Raw genomic sequence first — 22,770 nt, 5'->3', positions numbered from 1 at the left:
CTGCCAGTTATTAAACCTGATGTGCAGATAACCCTGAAGTCAAGTTACCAGTTTCATACACTTTATTTTCAGAAAGCTTTAGTACTTCATGCTCTTATGGTACCACATAGCTATTTCAGCTTGAAATTTTAACTGCTTATTATTTGAGAGGTTGTAGGAAAGCTGCATAACAATGTAGATTCAGGAAGTTGCTTCTGGTATAATTAAAACCTGACCTGAAGTAATGTAATTGTATTTGTACTACTGGCCTGCCTCCAAAAGTCATTTGAGGGTACCCGACATATTAGTATCAAAGACTTGGGAGGCAATTTTTGCCCATTTCACCTTTTTAAAACTTGTTTTAGACTTGCTCTACCACCTTTGTTGGATTATTTTGTATGTATTAAGGGACATGGCAACATTCCCCTGTTCTGATGTCTGCCAGCGGTATTGATGTAACTGAGCGACAGCTCTTTTAAAAGTCAAGCCACTTTTAAAAACAGACAAACAGAAAACCCCAGTGCTAGTTTGTGTGGAATTTGAAATATACCTACTTGGGCTACTGGACTACCTTAGTCAGAGTCTGAAGGTAAAGGAAGCTATTCTTCATGGTCTTTGCAACCAATATTATGACCTGACATATTACTTATATTACATATAAGTACATTTTGTCTTGTCTTCTCTCTGTGCATCAGCTTCTGTCTTGGAGCCCTCAGGTGACTTGGGAGAGTAGGACTTTCTATGATAAGTTTTTAATGTTTATTTTTAAGGCGCTTTATTGAGGTCTTCTCAAATGTAAATCACAAGTGATCAAATATAGTCCACTCACATAGGACATAAGTAAACTCGCCCACAGACATCCTTTCTGAAGTTGTCAGAAGGACTACCGTGTACCAAGTGTCACTTCCACAGCACCTGTAGTGATCATGATGTTGATCAGGTTTACTTGTTTTTGTTTTGTTTTTTAAATGTTGGGTAAAGCACTGATATGAGGTGATTTTTATTGTGGGAGTGCTTAAAGAATGTGGCCTAACAATTCTTTCCTATTTCTTGCAGCATCTGCCAGGACTATTAAAAGGGAGGAAAAGTACAGATGGGGGAAGGGCAGCACAAAATCAGATATCGTGTACAAGAATAAAACTTACTATCATAGTTAAATTATCTTGTTGAAGATATTGTATTGGTAGGCTGCGGTGCTGCAACTGCGTTTACAAATTGTAAATATTATGTAATGTGTCATTTCAGTCCTATCTTTTTTTTTTTTTTTAGTCGGTTTGGACATCTTATAGAAGTTTACCTTGTGACAGGAAAAAATGTGGGCTATGCTAAGTTTGCAGACAGAACAAGTGCTAGCGATGCCATAACTGCATTACATGGCAAGATTGTGAATGGTGTCAGGCTTAAAGTAATGTTGGCAGATTCACCTGCAGAAGAATCTAACAAACGTCAAAGAACTTACTGACGTCATGGGTAAGTACTTCGTCTGGATATAAACTAAAATTCAGCTAGTTTAAATGGTGGGTCCTCTGTTATTCTCTGGTAACACTATTTCAGTTATAACCTCAGTTTTAAAGAAATTTATAACTTGTCTTTAAAAACTTGATTCATGATGAATTTGGAATGTAAGATCACTGCCCAAAAGCATATTTTTAATTTTTAGTAGGTATTTTTTAAAATAAAACTTATTTTAAGCTTATTTTTAAAAATATACAGTTAAACATAAACCAATTGATCAATATCAGTCTGGACAACCATATGAAAATGATTAACTTTATGTACTTATAATGTATCAATGCTGAGCATTTTAAAGAGGGAAAAATATAGAAAAATAAAGGATATGATTGAGATCAGTCTCTGTATCATTCTTTCACTAAAGAACACCACCTGTCATAATGATGGTAGGTAAGTCCAAAGACCTGAGGTCTGAGAAAAGAGAAGAAATAGAGGAAAGAAGTGGTAAATAAAGTGGATCTTAGAAGAAACCCAAGTGAGAACCTAAAAGTTTCTGGGCCATCTAGCGGAAAGCCATAGCGTAAATGTGTCTTATAGTATTTCCCAGAAAAGGGAGAATGAAAGAGACTTTTAAAAAGCACCCAGTTGACTTAAGGCACAAGTCCTGTTGAAAATTGATGGAACTTGTTCTCCAAAATCATTTAGGTATTTTTTTGAAAATCCTACCCAGTAAGTCTAGGTTATTTCTCCTGGTAAGGAGTGGAAAGGAATTTCTTCATATGTGCATCTGTGAAGACCAAAATTGTGTGTGTTCCACTATCATTTGGTGAGATATATAGAGAAGATAAAAACTGTGAAGGCTATTCCTCACCTCCCCCAAACGTAGGAGGGATGGGTTATCATCAGTAAGTAAAAGTTTAGCTGTGGGATAATGGGCATCTGAGTGCTCCGGTATGTACCTAAAATGGGAAATCCGTTTAGGAAAGATCTTTGGCAAGACCAAAGAATGAGACTGGAAAACAGGTGATGAGTTGCACATTGTGAGAGGTCTGTTACTCTAGATTCTGTAGCACACCAGCCAGAATACTATTTAAAATTATGAATTCCTATTATAAATTAAGCAAAAGCAAGACAGTGAGGTGCTGGATTCAATTCCATACTTAATTACCCGTCAAATTACTTATGCCACTTATATTTGGAGTTGAAAGAATGGAGTGTGATAGCTAGTACACCTCTACCCTGATATAACATGACCCAGTATAACACGAATTCGGATATAACGCAGTAAAGCAGTGCTCCGGAGGGGCGGGGCTGCGCACTCCAGCAGATCAAACCAAGTTCGATATCATGTGGTTTCATCTATAACACGGTAAGATTTTTTGACTCCCGAGGACAGCGTTATATTGGGGTAAAGGTGTATTTGGCTATAGCTAATACAGGCTGGCAAAGTGCATGTCTCACTTAACGTGCATGTCTTAAGTAGGGAGGTAAATATTGGGTGCCTCTGAATAAGGGTTTAATAGGGATCTGGGGTTGCTTGGATTAAAAAGAAGGAAAGGGTATAATAAATCTTCTTAGGTCTAATGGTTTTACATTGTGACTATTAGAGATTATTACTGAAGCTTTTTATTCCATTCCTCAGGCAGAGATTGCTCCATAGAGAGAAGTTTGGGGCTTAAAGCCATCTGTTTTTCAGGCTCCTTTTTGATGGAGCTTGGCAGAGTTAAGAAGCTAAATATCACAGATGAGGTCAGGATCCTGTCTGTTGTTAATCAAAGAATGTTGTGCATCTTTTTTGTCGGGATTCCCCTCCATGTACAATAAGTAGTACTATTGAAGATCCAGTTGGTGTAGTCCTCCTTCCATTTTGTGAAGATCTTTTTAGGATTCCAAGAGAGAATCTTTGAGGGTTTTCAAGTGAAGTGGACTTAAAATATAAGGAAGAGTTGCACTGAGATAACTTAGAGGTGTCTAGGACAGGGGCTCCCAAACTTGGTTTGCGGCTTGTTCAGGGTAAGCCCCGGCGGGCTGTGAAACACTGTGTTTATCTGAGTGTCCACAGGTATGGCTGCTCACAGCTCTCATTGGCCGGGAATGGTGAATCGTGGCTACTGGGAGCTGCAAGTGGCTGTACCTGCAGACACTCAGGTAAACAAAGCATCTCATGATCCACCAGAGGCTTACTCTGAGCAAGCTGCGAACCAAATTCGGGAACCCCTGGTCTAGGAGCAGGAGCATCAATTTCAGGATTCCAGTTCTGTCCGTGCAGGACAACATTTTTTCCTGTGACTTTATCTAGTGAGTATATTGGATATGCTTTCTGCCTGCAATTTTTGGCGTGTAAAGTTCTGGAATGAGAGAGAGGACCAAAATAATTAGAGTCAGAGCAAAGGTTTTTGGAGGCAGTGGGCGAAGATACACTCCGATGGTGGTTAGGAGCAGAAGGGCCTTTTATTTCAGTTGTTGCCTAAAAGGTTTTCATATGTTTTCTGAAGGAAGTCTACATTTCATAAACCATGTGTAGTTGGGGTGCATGATGTTGAGGAGAGTATTGAGCCTTGGGTCTAGGCTTTGTAATGCTGTCCTTCCACTTCAAAGCATAAAATTAAAATGTCTCCTCCACTACAGAGGAATTTGCTAAATATTCATAGTTATCAAGGATGGCCAGTAATGTAATGTAAACTCTACCGTGCAGTAGCAAGTCTGCTATTAATATAGCATGAAACGTCTGCAAGATAAGGACACACCAGTTTTTGACAACCTGACTGCATTGTAGGTGCTCCGCTTAAGTTTCACAATGGCCTTTTAAAATTAACAGTGGTTTGTTTGTGTTTTTAATCTGACTTTGGAATATATTTTTGTCTCAAAATGTGGTTTTAGTAAGTGACTAAACAGCATTGTGGAGTTCCATGTTTCTCCGCTGATTCCGTGTCAAAGATTGCTCAGTTTATGAACAAAAAAATTATTTTGTTCAAACTTGTAGCACTTCAAACTCATCCCAGATATCTGAGCTGTTTCTTATACATTTAAAATACTACAAGCAAAGTTAGAGTTGCACAGATGGAAAACAACATAATGTGGTGACACACGAGGACAAAAGGGGACCAAGTGCAGTTCTTACAACAGGAAAAGTTTAATCAGCAAGCTAAAAAGTAGTTTTGTTTAACTCTGGGGAATGGTGCGAGGCAGACCATTCTTCCCTTTTCTTTAGTTTTCTGTTTTCTTTCCCTTCTCCCAGTGTAAATCTGAAAAGCAGCCATGGTGCATCTCCAGCAGGATGCAGCACACAAAAATGGTGGCTCCCCTTTTGAACTGCTGCTGTAGGAATGCTAGCACTGGTGCTTCAAAGGAACGACCTTTCAGTAGTATTGTGTCACACTGGAAGCACATATTTTGTAAAACTAACACTTTTTACTGCTACCGGTGACCAAATGTAGACACCCTTTGCTTTTTTCTGTAATGTGTACATGATTATGACTTATGTCTATAGGGTTAAATTATTTTTCTAAATTGTGGTTTACTAATCAGTAACCTATTCTTAGATCTTATTTATCTGGGGTACCTTATTCCAGAGGTCTAAGAATTAAATGTTCTAATACAGAGGTGGCCAACCTGAGCCTGAGAAGGAGCCAGAATTTACCAAAGTACATTGCCAAAGAGCCACAGTAATACGTCAGCAGCCCCCATCAGCTCCCCTCCGCTGGCTCCCAGTGCCTCCCGCCCACCGGCAGCCCTGCCAATCAGCGCCTCCCACTCCCTCCCCACACCTCCCAATCACCTGTTTCATGACATGTAGGAGGTTCTGGTGGGGAGGGGGAGAAGAGATGGCATAGCAGGCTCAGCAGGGCGCAGGAAGGCATGGAATGGGGGCAGGGCCTGTGGCAGAGCCAGGGAGTGGGCAGTAAGCACCCCCAGGCACCTTTAGCTCCATCTGTGGAGTCGGTGCCTATGCAGGGAGCCGCATATTAACTTCGGAAGAGCCGCATGTGGCTCCAGAGATACAGGTTGGCCACCCCTGTTCTAATATATTAAATATGGTCACTGTTCTCTCTCCCCTACCCCGAAACAAATTGTTTGTTTTCTTGCAGTAGGCAATATAAAACATTTAAACTGTTATGCCTCTCAGATTGCATTTTCAGTATTCTGTAACTCCTAGCTTCTTGATACTTTTGTTTTTGAGCAGTAGCTATAGATTTTCCTAAAATGTTGAACTTCTCGCATGCAGGTTTAGGAATCTGGCTAAAATAGGAATCCAAGGCTACAGCACAATTTGGCTACAGCACAATTTGATCGTTGCTGTCACAGTTTGTGTAAAAGTGTAAAACTTTTTTATTGAAAAAGATATACGGATGTATATTGGGGAAAAAAACATTTTGGTTTATTTAACTTTGTTTCACACTCTAGCACAGATGTTATAGGAAGATGCTGCATATCTGTGCAAATTCCTGTTCTCCTTAAAAGAAATTTCCAATTTTTAAAAGTCGTGGTTTTATTTCTATATCTCCACTGAATAACTGAGGTGGTTGTCTTTCAATAAGGACTGCCATTTTAATGATTTTTCCCATTAGAAAGCATTGGAAAAAGGTTGAACTCTGAAACTTTCTATGAACTTTGAAATGGATCGAATTCCAATGCTTTAAAATAGAAAGATGTTTCTTTGTCTTACTTTGTGTCATGAAATTATCTAGATAATGGCTTGTTGTGTAATTAATACTTTTTATGAGTGATTTATACCTTTGTAATTAGAGGTCCTGTTTAGAGTATCTTTTAGATGATGGTGAGGTTTTCCTTGAAGTCACTGTACATTGACCTTTGTAGGGAAAGTTTGGAGTTAACTTTAGCATAATTTTGCACACAAAAATAAATAGGCGTGCCATTAACTATTTTTTCCATAGGACATCTGAGCAGGAGGGTTAAAACAGATATTACAGGGATTACAAAAACATGGTGGAATAGCACTCATGACTGGAACATAGCTATTGAATGGTATGTACTGTTTAGGAGAGATTGGAATAAAGGTAAAAGTGGTGCGGTAGCATTGTGCATCAACGAAGCCGTAAACTAAAGGAATATGAAGTGATAGTGTGGACAAAACAGAGCCTGTTCGGGTCCAAATCTCTTTGGAGAAGAATTGTATTAGGATTGTGTTAGGGGTCTGCTGTAGACCCCCAGGGTCAGATTCACATGTGGATAGAGATCTCTTCAATAGTAGAGAGAAATACTTTGGGGAATTGTCATGATAGGAGACTTCAATTTCCTGGATATAGTTTGGAGAATAAATGCTACTTGTATTGGTAGGGCCTAGTTATTTCTTGATGTGATAGATGAAAACTTCATAAAATTGTCACCAAAGCAACAAGAGGTGATACAATTTTAGATTCTGTTTTAATAAGTAGCAAGGACATCATAGAAGAGTTGTAGGAAGTAACTTCGGATTGAGTGGTTATGAAATGATTCAGTTTAAATGGAAGGATAATCAAAATCAGGTAATCAGCTACCATTTTTTAATTCAAAATGTCAGAGTTTAGGAAATTTAAGAGTGTTAGTTAAATAAGTCAGCTGGACTAAAGAGCCCAAGAACTTAAATGTGGAAGAGGCTTGGAATTTCTTCAAATCAACTGTGTAAAAACTATCTGAAATTTGAATCCCAAGCAAAGAAAAAAATCTTGTACACAAAGGCACCAGCCCAAGCTGAATGAATAATCACCTCAGAAAGGAGTAAGCAGCGAATTTATAGCGAATGAAAAAAGTGGTTGATCAGCAAAGAAAGCTAAGTTGTAGAGGTTAGAAAATGTAGGAATAAAGTGAGAGAATTGTTAAAAGTCAAACTGAATTAGCTCTTGCCAAGAAAATTAAAATGATCTTTTTTTTAAAATATATCATGAGGAAACAAGGAAGGATGAGGTTCGGCTGCTCTGTAGTGTTTGTGGAAAGGAAATTAGAGGTAATCTAGGTATGGCCCCAAAACCAAATGAATATTTTTGCTTCTGATTTCAGTAAGAATAATACTATGGGACATGTGCCTGAAGGAGTACTGCTGATGAAAATGAGTGTCTAGAAACGGAAATTACCACATCAGAGATAGAAGAAAAACTTAGTGTTTAATGCACTCCAATCAGGGGAACTGAATAATTTCTGCCCCAGAATACTGAAAAAACTGGCTCATGAGACTGCTAGTCCAGTAGCAAGGATATTCAATACATCTGTCTATTTGAGGTAGAACCATGTGACTGAAGAATAGCTAACTTCAGACCTTTATTTAAGAGAGGGGAAAAAAATGATCCAGGCAATTACAGGCCTGTTAATCTGATTTTAGCAGTATGCAAGCCTTTAGATCAAATTCTAAAGGAAAGAATAATTAAATTCATTGAGGTAAATGGTAAAGGAAATGTAATGCAGCATGTGATTACCAAAGGTAGATAATGCCATACTAATATGATTTCATTCTTTGAGAAACTAACTGATTTTTTTTTTAGATAAGGGAAGTGCCATAAATTGGTGTACTTGGACTTCAATAAAACATTTCACATGGTGCCACATGGGAAATTATTTGGAAGATGGGGTGCAGTACAAGAATTGTAAGGTGGATAGGTAACTGGTTAAAGGGAAGCAGGCAGTGTGTTGTGCTGAAGGATGAGTTATTGGACTGAAGGGAGGTTACTAGAATTCCTCAAAGATTAATTTTGAGACAAGTCTGGTTCAATATTTTTATTAATGACCCTGACACACAAAATATGAGTGTGCTAATGACATTTGCTGATGATACAAAGTTGAGAGGCATTATCAATACAGAGGAGGATTGTAATATTATACAGGAAGATCTGGATGACCTTGAAGATTGGAGTGACAGAAATGGGATGAAATTTAATAGTACAAAATGCAAACTCATTTAAGATTAACAATAAAAATTTCTGCTACAAGCTGGGGGGCTCATCAGTTGGAAGTGACAGAGGAGTAGAGAGACCTGAGTTTGTGGGTCAATTACAGGATGACTGAGCCACCAATGTGATGTGGCTGTGAAAAAGGCACATGCAATCCCAGGATGTATCAGGGAAGGCATTTCCCGGAGAGAGAGAGAGGAGTTTTAGTGCCGTTGTACAAGGTACTTGGTAAGACTCATCGTACATTGATAGCCTGTGTTGAAAAAAGATGAATTTTAAACAGAAATAGATGTATAGAAGAGTTACTGGCATGATCTGGAGAATGGAGCACCTTTAAGATATATAAAAGGAGACTGGAAGAGCTCGGCTTGTTTAGCTTAGCAAAAAGAAGGCTGAGAGGGGATATGATAGCTTTTGTAAATACCGGGGAGGGTAAAGAGCCATTTAAGCTAAAGGACAATGTTGGCATAAGAATAAATGGATATAAATTGCCTATGAACAAATTCAGACTGGAAATCAGAAGGTTTCTAACCATCAGAGGAGTGAGGTTCCAGAAAACTCAATAGGAGTTTGGGGCAAACAACTTGAGTTTTAAGAGAGAGATGGACAAATTTAGGAGTCTGATTGGGGGGAAGGGTTTAGCAACCCTGGGGAGTCACTTAGGGTTTGTTTTATGTCCTAAATGCTCATTCTTCAGAGTTTCAGCTGGCCACTTGGAGGGCAATGATTTTCTCCCCTTTCTTCCCCCCAGTATGTATTGGGTTTTTTGGTTTTGTTTTATTGATATCCTTCCTCTGAAGCATCAGGGGTGGCCACAGCTGGATATGGAACATTGGACTAGAAGGGCCAGGGCTCTGAGGTGGCACCAAGCATTCTCTCTCCGGTACTCGGCTGGCTGATTCTTGCTCACATGCTCAGGGTCTAACTGATCACCGTATGTGGGGTTGGGAAGAACTTTTTCCCCAGGTCAGATTGACAGTGACCTTAGGACATTTTCACCTTCCTTTTTTGCATGTGGGTTGCTTGTCAGGATTAGCTGGTATGTCTCAGTTAATCATTTCCCTGTCATTTCACTGGTGCACCTCTGTCCTGCCTAGTCTCTGCCTATGGCACGTAACTATCTAGTCTCCTGTGGGCTGTAATACTTCGGTCTAATTTAGGTTATTGAGTTTAGCGTGAGTGTTGGTGGTTTGTGTTGTACAGGAGGTCAGACTAGATAACCTGATGGTCTCTTCTGTCCTTAAACTCTATAATTTACCAAGGAACATGTTGGATTCTCCATCATTTTAAGGTATTAAATTAAGATTATCTTATAAAAAAGATGTTATTGCTCAAGCAGAAGTTATGGGCTTGATGCAGGAAATACTCCATGAAATTCTATGATCTGTATCAGGGGTAGACAGCCTATGGCATGTGTGCCGATTTTCAGTGGCACTCACACTGCATGGGTCCTGGCCACTGGTCCAGGGGGCTCTGCATTTTAATTTAATTTTAAATGAAGCTTCTTAAACATTTTAAAAACCTTATTTACATACAACAATAGTTTAGTTATATATTTTAGACTTGTAGAAAGAGACCTTCTAAAAACGTTAAAATGTATTACTGGCACGTGAAACCTTAAATTAGAGTGAATAAATAGACTTGGCACACCACTTCTGAAAGGTTGCCGACCCCTGGTCTGTATTATGCTGCAGGTCAGATCAGATGATCAGAACAGTCCCTTCTGCCCATACCTCATGAATCACCAGAAGACTGAAAGCAAGTAGACCTGCTTTTGCCTGTAGCTATATTGTAACATGGGATAGTGAAGATGCTTTGTCTTCTTAACTAGTATAAAAACTAGAGGAGGATTAACCATGGAACTTATTTTATAATCTTTTTGACATTTTATCAGAATGAAGTAAAAGTTTTACTTTTTTGGCTCTTTTGAGGTTGTTTTCTTTAGATATCGCCTCAAGAAGTGTGCATTTGTAATGCAAAAATCCGTGGTTTTTATTTATTTTTTTAAGTGGGATACATACAATTTCTAATAATTAAATCAGTTAAAATTGAATTAGTTAAATGTATTGTGGTTCCTTGCTCAGTTCACCTTATACAAATACTGTAATGCAATCTCTTTATGGTGAAAGTGCAGTTAACAAATGTTAAAAAAATTCTACAACTGCACTCGAAAACAAAACTATGTAAAATTTTAGAGCCTACAAGCCAAAGCATGAAGGGGCATACACATGTTTAGCATATCTGGCACATAAATATGTTGCGATGCTGGCTACAACAGCGCCTGCGAATGCCTGTTCTCACTTTGAGGTGACATTGTAAATAAGAAGCAGGCTGTATTACCTCCCATAAATGTAAACAAATGTGTTTGTCTTAGAAACTCTGAACAAGATGTAGGACTGAGTGGGTTTATGAGGTGAATTAAAATCTTTGTTTATCTTTTTAACAGTGCAAATATATGTAATAAAAATAATACAAAGTGAGCACTGTGCACTTTGTAATTGAAATGAGAATATTTGAGAATGTAGAAAAACATCAAAATATTTATAATAAATTTAAATTGGTATTCTGTTATTGTTTAACAGTGCGATTAAAACTGCAATTAATCATGACTTTTTAAAAAAATCTAGTTAATTTCTTTTGCATTAATTGCATTCATTAACTGTGATTGACAGCCCTACTTTTAAATTATAATAATCAGGAATGTAACCTGTATTTACAAAGAATTTAGTAAATCATCATACATTTACTCAAACCAGTCCATCTCATCAATATGACAAGCTCCAGCTCTCATACCAACCAGTGAATATTCACATTGTCTAGGGAAGTAATTAAAAGAAATAAAAAAGATTAAAATAGTGGCTTTCTTTTGACTATTTGATTTAAATTCATAAGCTCTTGATGTAGAGGCTGTTTCTGCTTATGTTTATACACTGGTCCAAATAAATGTTAAGGTTAAAATTAGTGACTTAAATTACCATGTTTTAAATCAATCCGTGTTTGAGCAGATGGATTAAAGTACAGAGGGCTTCTCCTACTTCTAAACCTTTTAGAACTGATTATATGCCTAAAGTTCTTGATACTGACCATCTATCTTCCTCGCCCATCCTCACCTTGGCATTTTTCTACCTTAATCTCATTGCTTTACCTAAGCATTTCATGTTTGGCTGAAGGTTTCTGACTCCTGTAATGAAAATGACATATGCCATAACTTCTATGCAGTGTTGTTGTAGCCATGTTGGTCCCAGCATATAGAGAGAAAAGGTGGGTAAGGCAGTAACCTTTATTGGACCAACTTCTGTTGGTGAGAGAGACAAGCTTTTGAGCTAGCTCTTCTTCAGGTCTGGGAAATGTACTCAACAGGCTAAAAAATCTGTTCTACCCTTTGTTTAGCTGTGACACTGAGTACATTTCCTAGACATGTGTAAGCTCAAAAGCTTGTCTCTCGCGAACAGTTGGTCCAATAAAAGATTTTTTTTTCACCCACCTTATCTCTCTAATATGCCATAATTAAAAAATGGAGGGGAGAATCCAGCACTTTCCAGAGGAATACATTGTGGGATTTTTTGTGTTCACTGTAGCTATTAGCATTGACCAAACACTTTTTATGGGGTTGCACAAGTGCTTTAGAAAAGCTGAGCTGTATAATAGCAAAATCTTGAAAAGATATAAAGTCAAGACTTCTGGAACTAGTCTTTACAGAATGAAATAAACCCTGGTTGCTGAATTCAGTAGCCCTGCACAGAGAGGTGGTATTGCATTTCCTCCTCCCCAACCTCTGTATACATATGTTGGTCATTTACTTCTGCTGTCTTCCTAGCTGGATTCCCAGAATCTTTTTTAAATGGAATCTCTAATAATTTAATAGGTTATGAAAATCCATAATGTGTTTTTTCTAGAACTCTTTGGAACCTACTCTGTTATATCATCCTTGTTCTGAATAATTTTGCTTCCTTGATTTTGTTTGCTTTTAAGTTTAAAAAAAATCTGTAGAAAAGAGAAAAGTTCAGTAATATGCATGTATTTATGTTGTTTTCTCTGTATGAATATTCAGAGAGGTTACAGTATAAGCAATCAAATGTGCTCCAAAATAGAGAGGCACTCTATTAATAAAGAACTACAACATAATTTAATTCACAAGATAATACACAGTATGTTTTAGAAAAAAAATGCTTGCTTTCACACAGAATTTGTTAGAGGATCAGGGAACACATAGAGTATTAGCTTCTCTAAATATTTTAATTATAGACAGGCTTTTATGTGTGGGTTGGAGTGCCATTGTAAGACATACCCTTATTATAATATGTATTTTTAAATAAGTATAGGTATTTTATCTTTGACACTATCTTCATACTTGTGTTCTTTCTACAGAGCAGAGACTAAATAATGACATGACCCTCAGCTGACTGACTGAAAACATGACTAGACACGGTTCCTGTGGACAGTGACAGCTTTTTGTACTGTTAGCTGATGTTTGTGGAAAAAAACACTTTATTTTAAAAAAACTCAAAATACAGAATGTAGTTTAAATCCACAATTAGCCAACATTTTTAATTGTAAACTGATAGTTGTTGTAGCAGTCTGTCATTCTGTATTAGAGAAATAAAATTTTTTGTTTAAATCCTGCCTCTAACATAAACACATTAAAGATGGGGAAAAAATAAAGGAGCCAACACTAATGGTTTCACTGGTTAATTGCTAATGACTCAGACTGTACATACTGAAGAGTAATTGAAAGTGCAGACATTAACACAGTCAAATTAGGATGACAACTAAATATATATATGTAATATTTTTTAAAAAATGGTGCAGAATATTTCAAAGATTGGTACCAGTTTCTGCCAAGATTGAGCCTGGTCCAGATAGGCCCAGATTCAGGAAAGCTTTCCTCTTGAGGGAGGGGACTTAAGCACTTTCTTGAGTGCTTTCCTTTGTTAGGGCCAAAAGTATGAAATGCTGATTTATTGTTGTCTAGTGTGCAGGGCACTAGACTAGGAGTCAGATGTGGGTCACTGAAACTTGTCCATTGCCCACTTTAGTTATTGGTAGCAGTGATCATTAATATCATGGTTGGTTTTTTTTCTAAAGTGCATTATTTCACTATGAAATATATACCATCTGAACAACTGTAGTCACTCGTTTTTCAAAGAAGTATAATGGTTTATTAAGCAACTCACTATTCCAGTTGTGGCTGCTGCTGAAATATTGCGTAAAGATAGCTCAAATAAGTATTTGCACATGTATCTACATGTGACGACTCCCATACACATCCAATGGTAATATTTGTTAAAGGATCCATGTGAACAAAAACATAAAGGCATGGCTCACCGGGTTAGTGCACTGGTCTGTTACCTCTAGAGCAGTTCAGATTTTGGGTCACATAAAGGAAAATGCTGCTTTGTTTCCCTGTGTGTGCATATAGACTAACGCTCTAGACTGGATTCAGTGGGAGAGTTCCAGATTTGGATACGGGTGCATTGGCTGACCTTTGTGTGAAGAAGTTTTGGCAGCACCTAGATGCACTAAATCAAGCTCATGCACTGTTGTTAGCTTCTTTTTTCCAGATCACTTAGTTCACATGAACGTTTTTGTTTAAAAATAAATTATTAGAGAGGGATGGAGTAACATTACTGATCAGAAACGGCTGAAGGTGAAACTCCATCTGTAATGTATCCTGTTGGGTTAAGAATAGCTGCTGGCCTATACACATCAAGGCAAAGATAGACCTGTGGTGGTTTTGTGCCCCAAAATTTTAATTGGAAGCATGCTTGCTTACCATTTACTACTGCCTTTAAGCTGCAGTACTTAATTTCCCAGTAGATGGTGCTTAAAAAATGCCACTCAACTTTTTTAAAATGCAGCATTAAAAGCCTGGGTAGTCATCCATTAATTGATAGTTTAAAAAGAATGCAGATTGATGTAATTAGAGTTAATAGTTCAATGCAGTCTATTTTAATACTTATTTTTCAGTATTTTCCTATGCAGCAAGTATTTTAACACACTGAAATCTGAGTCCACTTCTACAATGAAATGTGAGTGTAATATTATATGATGAATGCAGACAGTGTGAATTTGTCTCCACAGCATGCTAGATATAAGCACACCAGAACAATGTAGTCTCTAAAAAGAAAATCAGTAAAAAGCAATATTATGTTAATTGTATAAAAAGGCAATAAGAGTTCATAAGGTTTAGGGTTGATTCAGAGATGCAAGTTCTTCCTCTTTTTTTAATTTTAATGGGCAAATGTGTGTAAATATATTTAACTCAGAAAACAATCTAAAAGGGCCCTGTGGAAAAAATATGTAATCATGAAATTACTGTATCATAATGCAAACATAAAAGGTCGCTGAATTAATGTTGCGCTGCAACATTTCCAAATTTTTGAGGTTTGACTCTGCAACCTTAATATTCTTTTAGTGTAGTTTTTAGCTTTTTGTGTGTAACTTCCTAGGTTTTTAAAAAAGCAAACAGAAAAGAAATTCCATTATATGGCATCATAATAACACCACAAAGCTTTCTTTTTAAAAAAAAATTTTTAACGTACTGACCCTCGTGATAAAACTATCGCAGATCTCTGCCACTTGAGCTAATGCAGTAACCGTCTCCCACACCTAGTCCCCATCTCTCCTTCTAGTCCCAAAGAAGTTCTCCCTGCAACATTCAGTCCCAGTCTTACCCAACTTCTTGTCCCAATCTACTCTTCCCCTCCTCCCCATTCCAGTTTTTGTCCCCCTCTCATTCAAATCAGACCACTTCCTCCTCCACACAGTTTGGGTGCCAGCGGGGAGAGGGGGGCGGGTAGAGCAGGTGGGAATTGATAGCGTAGAGATGCTTCCTGCTTTGTTCTAGTTCCACAGTCACTGTGGGGATGCCGTATGTGCAGTCTGGTCACAGATAGGAGCTGTGAGGGGATGGAGCATGCTGCGTCATTTTTAACTGCTAAAATCAAAGAAGTCTACCAAGCACGTGCAAACTGGTTTTTCTAAGATTTATAACCCGGTCAAATTTTGGTGAATTTTCATGGGGAGGATAAAAGGCTTTGACTAAATTTCAACTCCCAAAGCATAGTGACTGTAGTCTAGAGCATTTCAAAGAAAAGTCCCCAGAATTTTTTAACATGGGCAAAACAATGTATTTTTCCTTAGCCTTTTTCTTGAAAACAGCTGAACCATGTTGGCTAAAGTTTTGCCAGGGGGGAGTTTGATCCATCTCAAGCAGGTTACCTGACACAAAATTTCAACCCAAATGGTTAAAGCTTTGCAGAGTTATAGACTGCTGAAAAGAGGGTCTTATAATGGGAAGTACATTGGGCAATTTGAATAGACCTGCCTATAATATAGTATACAGACACAATTATTTATTGTAAGGAATTGGGAATGGATGTCTACTCAGTATTTTTGTCTAAATGTTAATATTGCAGCAGTGAAAGATGTGAGAGAGAAAAACCCATCAGCTGCTTTATGGTTTTTTGATGTTGATAAGGTTAGTGCACAAACTGTGGTCCAATCCTGCAATTCCTAAATCCTTTGCTCATTTATGCTGATCAGACAACTTGTGTTAGTCTGATGCTACAAACCCATATTCTATGTCCTGAACAGCACAAATCAGAGCATCAACTTGTGATGAAATCTGTGAAGTGACATTACATTTGGGTAAAGTAAGACTAAGCAAAATGAAGATTGTAATTAATGTTAACTTTAATGATGAGTGTCTCAGCGGGAACACAGGCCACTGCCTGATCTGCTTCAAATAATATTCAGTAGTTCACAGAGCACACAAGCTTCAGAGATCAGACGGACTGCCAGAATCACAGGTGAGCAGTACTACTAGAAGAAAATAGTCCAGTAGCATTAACTGAGCTATGGTACCCTAAATTATTGAAGCCCTTCCCTTCAACTGTGCATGATACAGAAGAGCTAAAGAATAGGAATCAAGTTAGAAAGTAGGCTTGATTTCCAGAGAGGGGAGGAGCAGTACCATAATATGCCACCATCCCTCCAGCAAAAGCTAGGGATTTTTTGTGGGGGTACATAAGGAGTGTCAGATCTTAGAGGGTAGAGAAAGAGCAGCAGCACTGGCATATTCTCCCACCAACCCAGCAAATATCCAGGAAAAAGTTAATCAAGAAACATTAACTCTTCAGGCCTTGTGTTGCAGGAAATGATGATGTTTAAGCAGGTGGCATTCTTCTCTTTTAGTCAGCATTGAACCAATATTTCAAACACCTCCGGAAGATAATTGAATTGCTTAACTTACTGTCCTTCAGATGAGAAATAAAACCAAGGTAATGATGAACTCCTTAAGATTCCTCTGGTACCTATTGCAATATTTATGGGTAAAAGCCATCTTCTCCTTCCAGATCCCTCATTTGGGTAACTACATTCTGCCTGCCTACATTCAAATGGATACTATACTCTTCACTTTCTCCTCTGAACTACTGTGTAGCATTACTGTGGTATTCCTCTCCGTATGTGGTTTGTCTTCACTGTTGGTTCAAGTGTGTATGTTTGCACATGCAGGTGGGTCCACAGAGAGAATGTAAGAATGTTGGAATCCTGGATCGGAAGTTGCTGTGTGATTTGATATTGCATCGTCCACTTTTAATTATCAAAGTTGGCAGACTCTTCAGGTCAAATAGCTTTAGATTTTTTTCCTTCTTATCTTTCTATTATCAAAACAATAATTAAATACAGGAAGTTTGTTGATGTACATCATAAAATAGATAGAATGTGCAATGAGGTGGAGTTAATGTGGAGAGACAGTTTACATTTCTTGAATTTCCTGTGTTTTGCATGTTGTAGTTCTCAACCATAACATTATATTAATGCTAGCTACTAAAATTTACTATATTTGTATGTAAGGGGCCTGATTTTCAGCGGTGTGGAGCAGCCACAACTCCCTTTGACTAAATGGAGTAGTGGGTGTTCACCTTCATTTGAAAATCAGGCACTACTGATACTATAAATTAAAATGTTAAATAGAAAGCATAATGTTATCAGTTTATTGAGCCATATTTGCTTGGCAGGCAGAACAGTCTTCTGTTTATCAAACAGGAAGGATTTAACCTGATGGAAACCACACATTCCACAATTCTCCTTTCTGCTACATCCAATTTGGAATGCAAATAATTCTCTGTATAGTGTCACTGGCTGAATCTTATGTACATTTTACTACTTCCAAATTTTAGTCTTAGGCAAACAAAATCCTGAAGGCAGGCTGGGGATGGGAACCTATTATATAAGAAAAGAGACATTTCTAAATATTAAAATGCTAGTTGAATGTTTCTCTAACATTGAGATTGGCCTCTCTGGGGAGGCTGAGAAAGTCCATGACAATTGAAGAGAACATTTTTTTACAGAATGTTTTTCACTTAGAAAAGCAGTGAATTCTGAGGAATGCTGAATATGTAATTGATAGCGTTGCTTTTTAATAGCCCCAGAAATAAAAGAACAATTAACAATTTACTCTTGTTCAAATGTTGTGAAGTATTTTTGCAAAACGTATAATTTAAAATATAAATTCAAGGGAAAATTTCTCCCTATATATATAGAACTGAATAATATTTTGTACCTTGGGGATGAGTTGTTAATACAGAACTTTACAACTCTCACTCCTATTGAAGAGAAATCCACTACACTGTACAAGGAATGCTTTTAGCCTAATTCTGCAAGGTGTCCTAAATAAGCATGTTTGGAAGGTTACCAACAAATTCATTTTCATATCTGTGTAATAAACTTTTCCTTTCATTAAGTTCACTCATGCAATATTGTTTACCTGAATCCCATAGGAAGATGTACAGCAATGTTACAACAGAGTTTCTGTCTTAATACAATGCTTGTGTTAAAATGCAATTATGAATATGAGGAACAAAGGCGTTGTAAGTTACACAAGAGATGGATGTCTTGGATATGTTTTAAGCACCAGCTAATAGCTGGTCCTTTTAGCAATCACAGTGATCTCACCCCAAGGAGTGTGTTTGCTTGTAAAATTACTCTTACTGGGTTTATTTCTTTCATTAGGGATTTATGGGAAAACCTGTTTATTTTTTTTATTAGTATTGTCATAAAACAATGAACAGGGCATATTAAAAAGGTCTTAAAAGTAAAATCTGTCCAATAAACATTGAAAAGTTATTTTATGAAGTCATAAGATTTTTAATCTATTTTAATGTTTCATTTGCTCACTTCTTCCATGAAACTGCACACTTTTTATATGGATGATTACTAAAATATTTACATAAGATAGGTTTTGTTTAAAAAAAAATTGTACTGGATGATTTTCCATGCTAGGCATAAACTATTCATACTTTCAAGATATAATGTAACAGCTTCTATCCAGCAGGTGCAAAGTGATCTTACATCCTGGAACCTTACATGGCTCCATTCTCAGGAGAGGTCATTAATCTAATCAGTGCTTTTCTTTGTTGTCATAAAGCATTGCAGAATAATCTATATGCACACAGGGAAAATTTAATAAGGTCAACATTTCATTGCAGTGTGTATGGATTGTATTAATTCTCTTTCAGCTGAAGAAAGATGGGGAAAAATGAGGAATGTGGGGGGAAGAAACCCCAGCATTTCAAAAGTAGATACATTTTTAAAAAGAGACAAAGCTATAACTACACTGTCACAGGGTGACTGGCCCCTTTAAGAGGGAGCAGCGTCCAGTACACCTGTGACTGATTAAGGGAAGGCACTTGAGCCTTATAAAGGGGGAGACAGCAGTAGCTGGGTGTTGGTGAGCACCTGTAGACATTGCAGAGAGTAAGAAGGCTCCTGCGGAATACTGAGTTGAGGGGGGAGAAGGGAATACCTCAGTAGGGTAGGAGACCTGTAATGAAGACCAAATCCCAGCTAAGAAGTGCTGGGTGAGTAGGAAGACAGACCTTGAGGGAGAAGGGGCTGTGCCCAGCTTGAGACTGGGCGAAGATTCCAGGTTTGATTTATGTTTTGAAAGACTCTATGCTAAGCTTAATAAATTGGACCCCAGAAGGGGAATGGTTTGAATATCTGGACTTTATAAGAGATTCCCAAACAGAAGGGGAAAGTGAGGTAGAATGCTGCAGGGCAAGTTCTGGCTAGCAGAGGGTGCTAAAGGGCAGTTGTGCCCTTTTATACACCAGAAACACACTTTCCGAGAAAAGTGGAGTTCTGTTGAAATAACATATGAGGCCTATTTCTGCTCCCGTTGATGTAAATTGCAATACCTCCCTCGATGTCAATGGTGCAGAATTGAGCCCCTATTAAATAAATTCTCAAATAAGAAAAGTTTTATATAAATGTTGATGGAAGGTCCTGAGGTGGATAGCTGTATATATGCATAATGTGATGCATATTTGACCAGCTCACATTTAATTAAATGTGTTTAAATTGTTACAGAAAATAATATACAGGATATTTTCAGTTATTTTCTAACCTTGCTAACTTCATATATAAACCTTTTAAAAATCTTATCAAAGATTCTGTTCAGACTTTCCAGAAATGTTCATAGGTGAGTATGAGACATTGTTCATTTGAAAGGTAAGCTTTTTGGAAAGTTATGAAGGGTTGAAAGAGAGTTTTTTATAATGGAATGTTCACTTCAGTTTTTACTAGAGTTTGGCTACATTACTGTAAGGAGCTCCCTCATAACTCCAGCAGAGGTCACTGATACCCAGGCTGTGCACAATACTAGTCACTTCACAAGGGATATTATATTTGAAAATCCACAAGGGACATTATATTTCTACAGGCAACTGACTCCATACATTTAGTCTCTAAACCAAGAGCCCTTTTAGTAGACTCATATGGTCCACTATTGTTTTAACAATTAATAACTTCGGTGGTTTTAAAAAACAAATGTTGCTTCATTATTTTAAATCCACAATGATTTACTTGTAGGTATGAGTTCATCTATCTTTGTTTACAAAAGTTAAGGTCAACTATATAAATGAATTAACTTAGTTGACTCATTTCTGGGGAATATCTCTGGTATACTGGTAGCAAGTTAGTTGCTTGATTTGCAAAAATATCCACAAATAGTAACAATTAAGTAGGGTTTCTTCAGTTTCTGAACTATGAATGTCTGGTATGTCTTCTCATAACTCTCATAAAAGAATAATTTGAGTAAATTCCTTTTAGAAAATAATTCTACTTCCACCTGGAATGAGATCTTGTTACGTGGCACGTGAATAAAAAAGTACGCTATTATTTTTCATGACAGCAATCTCAGCAGACTAAATAACAATGAAAAGGGACTAGAATGAGCAGGTAAGGGATGATGGGGACAAGAGTTTCAATAAGAGAGAGGACCAGAGTGAGCAAGAGAGGAAGAGAAACAAGAGGGGAAAGGAAGGAAAAGTGGAAAGTAAAGAGAGGTACAGAAGAGGTAGAAAAAAAATTTGAGAGCATGCTCTCTCACTGCCTTTAGTGGGGAAGACCTTTGACTGGACAGCAGGGAATGAGAGAGGTCGAAATGTATATGCAGAGCAAAAGATAGCCACCACCCTATGTCGTCTTCCACCCGCAACTGCCCCCCATGGTTCTCTGCTTAGGCATTGGTTGGGTAAAGGGAGATGGGGTTATCTTATTGGCTGCTGTGGGTATCCCCAATGCCTAGTTGAGCTAAGGCAGGGCTTTGCATAAGCCTCTTTTGGGTATGTGTACACTGCAATAAAAACCCACAGCACCAAGTCTCAGAGCCTGGCTCAGTGGACTTGGGCTTGGTCTGCTGGGCCCTAAAATTGTGGTGTAAAGCTGCGGGCTTCTGGAGCCCAGGCTTTGAAACCACTATTCATGGGGTCTCAGAACCCAGGGTCCACCCCAAGCCTGAACATCTACACTGCAATTTTTAGCCCTGTAAGCTTGAGTCAGCTGACCCAGACCAGCTGCAGTTTTTTTATTGCAGTGTTGATGTATCCTAAGGATGCCCACAGCACTAAGACTCAGAGCCCAGGTCAATTGACTTGAACTTGTGGGATGCAGCCTGTGGGGTTAAAAATAGGGGATGTAGACATTCAGGCCCAGGCTCTATGACCCTGTGAGGGGGAGGGTTTCAGAGCCCAGGCTCCAGCCCAAGTCTGAATGTCTACATTGCTATTTTTAGCCCCATGATGCAGAGTTAGTTTACCCAGACTCTGAAACTCACTGTGTGTTTTGTTGTGTTTTTTCCAGTGTAGATGTACCCTTTTGCTCTCCAGTTATCTGCTTCACCTTCCCTCCCTTATAGATCATGAGCTGTGCCATTCATGGTGTTGCAGGTTTACCCAGTCTCCTGTTTAGAGGGGTCAAGAAGGAATTTTTCCCATTCAGCCAAATTGGCATGTAACCTGGTGGGGTAGGAGGTTGCCTTTCTCACAGCTTCCTGGTAGCACAGGTGGGTTGGAAGCAATAGAAATTGAGGTTCATATAATGCTGGTATGATAGCTAACTTGCTATTTGCAGCTGTTGTCCAGAGTGGGAAAGGCTGGGATTGTGCAGCTGGACCTTGTGCTCTTGGAGAGGGAGGAGCTTGAAATCTTCATGGACTGAGATTTCCCATCCCACCCCCAGCCTTGTGGACTCTGTCTGTCCATCTCTCTTATGTGGGGTAAGGAGTGAGTCTACCCCAAGTTACTGTGTGGATCATGGTAAAGCCCTGCATGCTTTGTGAGAGCTGGGGCAGGTGAAGTACTGCCCCTCCCCAACCTACAATTAATAAAGTTGTGGCCTTTCATTTAACCCCATCCCATGTGTTTGTCAGTAATTTGCGTGCTTGTCTGAGGCAATCTAATCAGTGCCTTTATCAGAGACATGAGCTACTTCCTCAAAAAGAGTCAGTTCAGATATTGGGAAATGCAGGGGTGGTAGGGAAGGAACAAGTCAGTGGTCCCAGGATAGCAAAACTTAAAGGAAATGACAGAGATGGTGCTGTGTTCTTTTGGAATCAAATTCTGCTAGACTGTATTTATTTATTGAAAAATCACTTGGGGTGGACCCTGCCACTGGCAAACCACCAAAGTTTATGACTCAGAGCCTTCAGTAAATCCAAGCTCTAGTCTTTGATATCTTTTTCATTCTCTCTTTTCCCCTGTTTCGTTTTTGAGTCTGCAGCTATCAGAGGAGCTGTCTTACAAATCATGAAATCTTGTAGTGTGCTTTTCATATGTGCATAATTAAAAATTATGGCAGCATCACCTTTTGTGGATGCCATAGTATATCCAAAGTAGAGAACTGTTTATGTTAGGCATAGTAAAATCTTGTTCCTTGGGTCCTTACTTTGTGAAGATTTTATTCCTTTCACAGTGAACGCTAGTCCCATCCCCCAGCCTGGGTTGTATTTAGTGCATTGGCACAATGTACATTACGGGTGGATCAGATGTCATGCCCACAACCTCAAATTTTGGCAGGGACAAATGCAGCAGGAGTAGCTCAAGTTACAATCTAGAATGAAATCTTGTGGAAATCAGCTTGATCTTCAAATACTTAAAAAAATTAAAGCAAT

The 22,770-nt window shown here is 38.2% G+C and overlaps 1 protein-coding gene across 3 annotated transcripts in view; it reads left to right on the top strand.

The window, feature by feature from the left end:
• Positions 1-12,930, top strand: part of RBM45 (RNA binding motif protein 45) — a 31,092-nt gene extending 18,162 nt beyond the window's left edge. For 2 of the 3 annotated variants that reach the window (XM_032768478.2, XM_032768477.2), the window contains exons 9-10: positions 1,249-1,449; positions 12,681-12,930. In XM_032768478.2, coding sequence (XP_032624369.1) covers positions 1,249-1,441 — 193 coding nt within the window. In that variant the 3' untranslated portion in view covers positions 1,442-1,449; positions 12,681-12,930. Of the gene's footprint in view, positions 1-1,035; positions 1,450-12,680 lie in introns of all 3 variants that reach the window. The other variant, XR_012656638.1, reaches the window with a different exon arrangement.
• The last annotated feature ends 9,840 nt before the right edge of the window (positions 12,931-22,770 follow it).

The sequence above is a fragment of the Chelonoidis abingdonii genome, chromosome 10 (genome assembly GCF_003597395.2).
Source record: "Chelonoidis abingdonii isolate Lonesome George chromosome 10, CheloAbing_2.0, whole genome shotgun sequence".
Taxonomy (NCBI): Eukaryota; Metazoa; Chordata; order Testudines; family Testudinidae; genus Chelonoidis; species Chelonoidis abingdonii.
The sequence above is the reverse complement of the archived record's forward strand: the minus strand, read 5'-3'. Positions and strand labels throughout refer to the sequence as shown.